This window comes from Chiloscyllium plagiosum, chromosome 48, assembly GCF_004010195.1.
Source record: "Chiloscyllium plagiosum isolate BGI_BamShark_2017 chromosome 48, ASM401019v2, whole genome shotgun sequence".
Taxonomy (NCBI): Eukaryota; Metazoa; Chordata; class Chondrichthyes; order Orectolobiformes; family Hemiscylliidae; genus Chiloscyllium; species Chiloscyllium plagiosum.
This window is the reverse complement of record NC_057757.1, coordinates 362,790-371,557: the sequence shown is the minus strand read 5'-3', so window position 1 is coordinate 371,557 and position 8,768 is coordinate 362,790. Positions and strand designations below refer to the sequence as shown.

At 43.1% G+C, this 8,768-nt stretch overlaps 1 protein-coding gene across 2 annotated transcripts in view; it reads right to left on the bottom strand.

The window, feature by feature from the left end:
- The window catches only part of acadvl (acyl-CoA dehydrogenase very long chain), a 69,794-nt gene extending 61,246 nt beyond the window's left edge, over positions 1–8,548 (bottom strand). For both annotated transcript variants that reach the window (XM_043683347.1, XM_043683348.1), the window contains exons 1-2: positions 8,281–8,548; positions 6,464–6,533 (exon numbers count right to left, since the gene is read on the bottom strand). In XM_043683347.1, the coding sequence (XP_043539282.1) occupies positions 6,464–6,533; positions 8,281–8,306 (96 nt within the window). In that variant the 5' untranslated portion in view covers positions 8,307–8,548. The remainder of the gene's footprint in view (positions 1–6,463; positions 6,534–8,280) is intronic.
- Positions 8,549–8,768: the final 220 nt, after the last annotated feature.

Here is an 8,768-nt window from a genome sequence, read left to right as displayed (position 1 = left end):
CCCTCAGTCCCGACTCCCCTCCCTCCCTCCTCCAGCCCCAATTCCCCTCCCTCCCAGCCCCTACACTGAGGTGGTAATCAAACCCGGTTCCCTGGCGCTGTGAGGCAGCAATGCTAACTACTGAACCACTGCTGTCCTGTTCCTATCATTCTTCTAAACCTCAGAATGACAGTCTCTCAGTACAGGTCTACCCTCCCTTTCCCACCACATTCCAGGGATCAAGTTTAGTAAAATGCACACAGACATTGCTGAAGAAACTCACCAAGTCTGACAGCATCCTCAGTCCTGAAGAAGGGTCACTGGACTTGAAATATTAACTCTGTTTATTCTGCACAGATGCTGCCTGACCAGATGAGTTTATCCAGCAATGGCTGTTTGGGTTTCACATTTCGAGCATCCACAGTTCTTTGTTTTATTTTATGAATTTAATTGCACCTTTGTTGTGCTGTCACCAATGCAAGTATACTGTTTCTTGAATAGGAGAGAAAGTCTACAGAGTACTCCAGATGTGATCATTACTAAACCTCATACAACTGCAGCAAGATCTCTTTACTCCTGCAATAAAGGCCTATGTGCTATTTTCCTAGTTAACTGCTTGCTGCACTCCTATATGAAATTTCTGCATGCCTAAAACAAGCATGTCCAAGTTGCCTTGAACATCATATAGGAATCTTGCAGAATATTGCAACATTGGCTTCACATACAGATTAAGCTTTGCATGTTCATAGTCAAAATTAACATGACACAGTCACAGAAGAAGCTGTGCTTGGTATTGACTGGGAGCTGTCAACAATACATTGTCAGAAATGAATCATTTTACATGCTCAGACATTTTCAGCTTTTGAAGAGCAATTGTTCATTGGTTCACAGCAGCTTTAATGATGACATGGTGCTGGTCTGGATGACTGCTTTCCTCTGAAAGTGGGGAGAATGTCGAACTCACTGCCACTAGCAGGGATCCAGATGAATAGTCGTGTATACTGAATAGGAAAAGCTGGATAACCATGAGGTGAAAGGATTAGAAGGGTAAGATGAAAAGGGTGGAGGCACATATGGAGTGGCAATGCCTGAGTGGAGCAGTTGGGGTGTTTCTATGTTGGTATTAAACCATCAACACATGCTCTATCAACCATTACAAATGACCAGTCACATTCTGGGAAGTGGACAGTTTGCATTTTAGATGTCCCACTTCTGCGTGGGTTTCCTCTGGGTGCTCTGGTTTCCTCCCACTGTCCAAAGACGTGCAGGTTAGGTGGACTGGTCATGTTATATTGCCCATAGTGTGACCTGGGTGGGTTAGCCATGGGAAATGCAGGATTCTGGGGATAGGCTAGGGGGTGGGTCTGGGCATAATGCTTTTTGGAGGTTTGGTGTGGATTTGATGTGTCGAATGGACCATTTCCACACTGTAGGGATCCTATGATTCTGTGATTCTATAAATTATTCATGATCACTTGAAGAATACAAACTTTTCATCTACTGGAACTGGGGCAGAGGTGATCACATCAGTCCAGGTACTCAGTTACAGGCAGGGCATCCACGTTGGCAGTTTACATCAGCAGCTTCAATGGTAAATATTGAGATAACAAAAAACAGTGAACTTTGGAGCTTGCAAATAGATACGTTATTGGAATATGAACCTCAATCTAGATAAGAGTCAGGCTCATGGAGAACATGTTGGGAGCAAATAGAAGACAGCCACACATTGATGGAAAAGTGTGTATGTAACTGGGATAAGGGAACAGAGGAAGATGGACTATTAGAGACACACATTAGTTACAGAGATAAAGAGGGATGGAGGGGGTTACAGAGGTAGGGAGGGGTGTAGGGATTGGGGCGGGCTACAGAGATAGGGAGGGCATAACGGCTGGAGGATGTGACAGATTGGGAGAGGGTATGTAGGGGTGGAGTTTACAGAGATAGGGGGGTTACAGAGATAGGGAGGGATGTAGAGGCCGGAGGAGGTTACAGAGATAGGGAGGGATGTAGGAATTGGAGGGGGTGACAGAGATAGGGAGGGGTGTAGGGGCTGGAGGAGGTTACAGATAAGGAAAGGTGAAGTTAAGAATAATTTAACACAAGAATGGAAACCTAAAAATCAAAAGTGTTCTCTTAGTGCGGTTGGCAAATGGAACTTGAAGCAAGTTAGAATATTGACAGTTACACTTCCGGATGAGCTGAAGTTTATGGGGAGCAATATATGAGTGGGTGACCAGTGCTGCACTGGAACAGAAACAGTTACTACCCAAATATGGGAGGAGAAAATATTCAATTGTACTGCTGGTCCATAGATTTCTTTCTGTCAAAGAAGGCCCAGCTGAAGTGGACACAGTGAGAGAAGCTCACACGCCTACAATTCCACTTCAGTGGCTTTGTACTGACATCACTAATTACAGCTGTGAGATCTTGCTAAGTCCACGCACAGAAACACAGCAGGAGTGGGTTCAGGCAGAGGATGATGCAGAGACCTGATGAGCCTAACAAGTAGAGGAAAACAGTTAATAGTACAGGTCAAAAAAGAACCTCCACCTCTGTTTTCAGCCCTGAAGGAGACCCCTGACTTATTAACGTTCAAATAGTTTTTTTTAAAACGTTAAATACTAATTAAGCAAGGAGGTTATTGAGCACACAGCTAAAGGTGCCTGAATGGTACTGCAAAGACCACTTTTTTTGGACTGTGAACTAACTACTGGGAAAGGAGTGCTTAACCCAAGGTACTGTGGAAGACGACACTGCAGTTTTTAAAAACAAGGTACAGGAACTCATTGTGAGATGTATCTGCAGTGTTGGCTTCTTCAAGTAGTAGGGGAAGAATGTTAGGCACATCCGCTGTATTGGTATGCATTCAGGACAGTTTTGCCAGTGACAGACTTTTGATTGGTTTATCAAGCATGACCAGTTGTGTGCGTTCTGGAGTTCATACCGAAGTAGTTGTTCGGAACGTTCTCCAACTGAAGTCCAAGTCTGAGGCGTTCAAGTCAGGACAACCTTAACCTATACAGGAAATCTGTCATCAGGGTTGGATCTCAAACTACGACAAAACAAAGTACAGGAAGGAGACTGAGTTCTTAGTGGCATGGTGTAAAGGCAACAATCTCTCCCTCAACATCAGCAAAATGTAGAAATTGGTAATTGACTTCAGGAAGCAAAAAATGGAGGGTACACTGTCTACATCAATGATGCTGAGGTGAAGATGGTCCAGAGCGTCAAGTTCCTAGGAGTGATGATCAACAACAATCTGTCCTGGTCCATACATGTTGATACATCTCTACTTCCACAGGAGCCTAAGGAAATTTAGTATCTCCACAAGAACTCTTATCAATTTTTATGGATGCACCACAGAAAGTATTCTATCTGGACACGTCAGTGTGGTATGGCAACTGTTCTGCCCAAGATCGCAAGAAACTACACAGTGTTGTGAACACATCCCAGTCCATCACGCAAACCAGCCTTCCATCCATTAACTCAGTTTATGTTTAGCAAATTTTGAGAAGATTTATAGGTCAGATTTTTCATCACCATACTAGGTAACATCATCAATGAGCCTCCAGATGAAGTACTGGTGGTATGGTCCACTTTCTATTTGTGTGTTTGGGTTTCCTTGAGTTGGTGATGTCATTTCCAGTGGTGGCATCATTTCCTGTTCTTTTTCTCATCGGGTAGTAAATGGGATCCAAGTCAATGTGTTTGTTCATAGACTTCCAATTGGAATGCCATGCTTCTAGGAATTCTCGTGCGTGTGTCTGCTTAACTTGTCCTAGGATGGATGTGTTGTCCCAGTCAAACTGGTGTCCTTCCTCATCTGTATGTGATGATACTAGTGAGAGTGGGTCATGCCTTTTTGTGGCTAGTTGATGTTCATGTATCCTGGTAGTTCTTGCAAGGTATTTTGTGAATTACATTACTTTTGCTTGTTGTCTGTATAGGGTCTTTCAAGAACTTGTAATGTGATAGGTAGATGTGCAAATACTTTTTCATAAAGTATGTCATCCAAACTTTGCCAAAAAGACACCAAGTTAAAATCATAAGGTACTAAGGAAAGTTAACAAAGGGAAGATTTGAAATGATTTTCACTTCTGTAGTGTCTTTCACACAGTAGGATATTGCAATTTGCTTTACAAACAATCAAGTGTTTTTGTAGCACAGTTTCTGCGGTACTGCTGGAAACACATGACCTGATTTGTGCATAGCAAGATGCCACAAACAGCAATGAAATGCTTTTCTGTTTTGGATGTTGTATAAAACAGACACGAGAATTCGTAGAAGCACAGAATTCTAACTGGAACTCTGTCAACAAACACGTTGATTTGGATCCCATTTATCACCCCCTGAGAAAAAGAACAGGAAATGACATCACCACCGGAAATGATGTCACTATCCCAAGGAAACCTAAACACAAATAGAGAGCGAGCTATGGTGGCATTGCTCACTGATAGTATGGTGACAAAACATCTGAAAATGAATCTTCCAGCTCAGCAAACAAACGTACATCCAGAACCTCAACATGAGCTACATATCTTCTCAAAACTCAGATATAACATCTACGCCCCTCCATCTGTTGAGGGAAGTATCCCTGCTCTTTTCAATGAAGTGGCTATAGGATGGTTTGTGTCCACCCAACAGGGTAGCTGTGGTGGTTTAGGTTTGGACACTCATTGAAACCTCAGGAGTGAGATTCAAATGCCTTTTGCATAAAGGGCTCAAGCCTCCGATGTGGGATGCAGGATCTTCTTGACTCAGCTGATCCCCAGCTAACATCAGGTACAGAAATAGCACATCTACAACAAGGGCTCACTGGCTGAAGCCATCAATCGGCAAATTCAGGTGTAAGTAGCTCTGCTTCATATAGGGACTGATGAACATTTACAATGATTTGCAGGGTCAAGTAGTGGAGGAGGAAACTGGCATGATTTAAACAACATCTGCATGAATGACAGTAGAATGTGGGATCATTTTAAGTGGAGGTGGCAATAATGCTTATTTTAGAACCTGCCCTCATACTGTAACCTATCAGTTGCTTCAAATCTGTGTCTCTAGATGGACAATACACCCCTACTCATCCTGCAGGCTTTTTCTCTCGTTTCCAAGAAAACATAGCACCTTTGTTACATCCTTCCCTCTTTCTTTCCTGCTCCCATCTCTCCTTTTTCTCCATTCTCTTTCTCCTCTCCCATTCATTCCCTCCCCCTCTTCCCTCTCTCTATGCAGTTCCTCCCTGCTTCCCTGAGATTGCAGTTGTTGTAACCTTTCCCCTGAAATCCAATGGCATGATGCTGTGCCGTGTCATGCCAAAAGGGAACAATAATGACCTCTCACCCAAAAACCTAATGAACTGGAACTGAAACAAGATACACAGCCAGAGAAAACAAACAGCGTTTGTAGGAGCACTCAGAAACTTAGCGTATATTTAAAGTGACCATTTTCAAAGACCAAAGGCCTACAGAGATAATAGAAGCATACATTACGTAGCACCTTTAGCAAAGTAAAATTTCCCAGCAAAATTGGCTTAAGATATTATCGAGATGAATTGCTGTAACTCTGTTACCACAACACTCCAAGATCTTTCCTGCTTCCAGGAAAATGCAGCAGCTTTGCTGCATCCCTTTCTCCCTACATCATCACGAGATTAGTTGCACCCCACCATCTGTGGTCTTTTGTATATTCCCTGGTTTTAATTGCTCCAGCACTGGTTGCCGAGCTTTCAGCTCCCTGAGCCCCCAAGGTGGAGAACTCCCTCCCTCAACTCTACTGCATTTTGTCCTCCTATAAAAGGTGCTGCCTGAAACTGGTTGTATTCTGTTTCACATCAGATATACAAAACACTTTAAAGGGACATGCTCATTATGTCATCACTGTATAATGGTGTCAAGCTCTCAGCCTCCACCTTACTGAGTTCTGTCCCCTTGCAGCAAGGTAGTGTGCTAAAGTACACCCGAACTGCCTGGCCTGAGCACAGACACACAAATGCCTAAGACTGAAATGTACATATGTAATTACAAGAAACTAAAATAAAGTTAATTGAGTCCTCCTATATTATGTGATCCACGTGTCATACATTAGCTCCTGTAACAACAGTAAGTTTCACACTGTGATAGTTGCACATCATGACACGTCACTGTCATGTCACCAACCTCTTTGATTGAGCTTTTTGGTCGTCTGTCCCTAATATCTCCTAATGCGCTCACTGTCAAAGGTCTGGTACACTCCTCTGAAACACCTGGGGACATTTCAGTGTTAAAGGTGATATATAAATGCATGTGTAGTTGCCTGACAATCTCTCCCCATCCTTTCCTTGATGTGTGATTACACCAAAGTTTACTTTTAAAAATATCAGTACAGAAACACAGATTTTTAAAATGCCTCAGATTTGCGTTCTTGTATCTTAAGCACCCACAAGCCTCCTCTGCCTTCAGTGGGACCAAAAAGCTGTCTCTAGTTTAAAAGATGGACAGGAAGCCCTTACCTGTGTGGCCTCAGTTGCGTATGGATGTACATCGCGCAGTACAAGAGAGCAAGCTGCAGAATGCCAGTTTCTGAAACGTGCACAAACAGAACAGGTCAAGCTATGCCATCTGGAGACCCCAATACTACTCAATAAATGTATCATCACACCACTGGTGTCTGAAATCAGTTCAAAAGGCTGGCATTGTATTTTACTGAACAAACACAACTGCACAGTTCCAGTGTTGGGAATATTACCAGGTAAATGCTTGAAACGTGAGTGTGATACTCCCCTGTTCACTGGGTTTTAACCAGTTTAATTAACTGGATGATACCTCTAATGTACTAACAAACAAAAAGCCAGTGAACCCAGTATCAGTCACAATGATGACAGAAAAGCTGTTTCCCGAAGTAGAAAAATCTAAAACAAAAAGACATAATCTTAATATTTTTTATTTTTTCCAGTGCTTTGATGATGTAGGTGTACTATACCTTTAAGAGAGTTAAAAGCTAGCAGAACCACCTGACAGCACCAAGTGCTCTGAATAAGACACAGTGTAATATGTGGTCCAGCAGCTAGCGTAGCTGGTTGCTGCGAGACAAAAACAAATTTGAATTAGGCCAATCAGTTTAAATTATACCCCAAAAAACAAACACCAATCAAGTTTGAATTTAGTATATTTGCGATATTAAAAGCCAATGACAACCCGATGCTCTGAGGGTAGAAAATCAGGAAAAGTTGAACAGTTGGGAGAGAACTGCCAAAAGACCAACAGATTTATGTATCGCTGGACATCGGAGTGCGTCTGGGAAAATTAACAAACAGTGAATTTCACAACTAATCTTGAACAAAGAGACCTTGGAGTGCAGGTTTATAGCTCCTTGAAAGTGGAGTCGCAGGTAGATAGGATAGTGAAGGCAGCGTTTGGTATGCTTTCCTTTATTGGTCAGAGTATTGAGTACAGGAGTTGGGAGGTCATGTTGCGGCTATGCAGGACAGTGGTGAGGCCACTGTTGGAATATTGCGTGCAATTCTGGAATCCTTCCTATCAGAAAGATGTTGTGAAACTTGAAAGGGTTCAGAAAAGATTTACAAGGATGTTGCCAGGGTTGGAGGGTTTGAGCTACAGGGAGAGGCTGAACAGGCTGGGGCTGTTTTCCCTGGAGTGTCGGAGACTTAGGGGTGACCTTATAGAGGCTTACAAAATTATGAGGGGCATGGATAGGATAAATAGACAAAGTCTGTTCCCTGGGGTCGGGGAGTCCAGAACTAGAGGGCATATGTTTAGGGTGAGAGGGGAAAGATGTAAAAGGGGCAACGTTTTCACGCAGAGGGTGGTACGTGTATGGAATGAGCTGCCAGAGGAAGTGGTAGAGGCTGGTACAATTGCAACATTTAGGAGGCATTTGGATGGGTATATGAATAGGAAGGATTTGGAGGGATATGGGCTGGGCGCTGGCAGGTGGGACTAGATTGGGTTGGGATATCTGGTCGGCAAGGACGGGTTGGACCGAAGGGTCTGTTTCCATGCTGTACATCTCTATGACCCTATGTAAGCTGCTGGTCAGATCTCTGAGGTACCTGTCTGGTGAAGGAGTTTGCAGAGGAAAGTATCAACACTGGCCTGAGAGCAAATCTAAAGCGGAAGATATAAGGAGAAGATTTGACCGCTGGCTGTGTTTGAAATTTGAATTTTTTATTAAATCTTAGTTCAGGGTTTTATTGGACTAGTATTATAGAAGGTAAAGTAAAAGATAGTTTAGAGGAAGGAGTTGTAAATAGCTGTTAGTTAATTATTCTCTGTTATACTTTAAGAAATAAAGTTGTTAAATTTTTACCTTTGGGATTGTTCTTGGCCTCTCATGGGATAATTGTTTTTCTGTGCTGCTGGTTTAAAATTGTGGGTGGTGGGCAATATTACCCTGTGTTGTGACAATAGGGTCTGGATTACACCAGCTAAGCCAGTATTTATTGCCAGGCCTTAAGTGCCCTTGAGAAAGTGGTGGTGTGCTGCTGCTGGGCAGGAGGTTCCAGGACATTGGTGAGGCCTCTTTTGGAATATTCCATGCAATTCAGGTTGCCCTTCTATAGGAAGGATGCTGTCAACTAGAGAAAGTGCAGAAAAGATCTGCAGGAATGTTGCCGGGACTGGAGGATTGAGCTATAGGGAGAGGCTGTGAATAGGTTGGGGCTATTTTCCCTGGAGCGGAGGCTGAAAGGTGACCTTATATAGGCTTAGAAAATCATGAGGGACATGCATAGGGTAAATAGACAAGGTCTTTTCACCAGTGTAGGAGAGTCCAAAACGAGAAGGCATAGGTTCAAG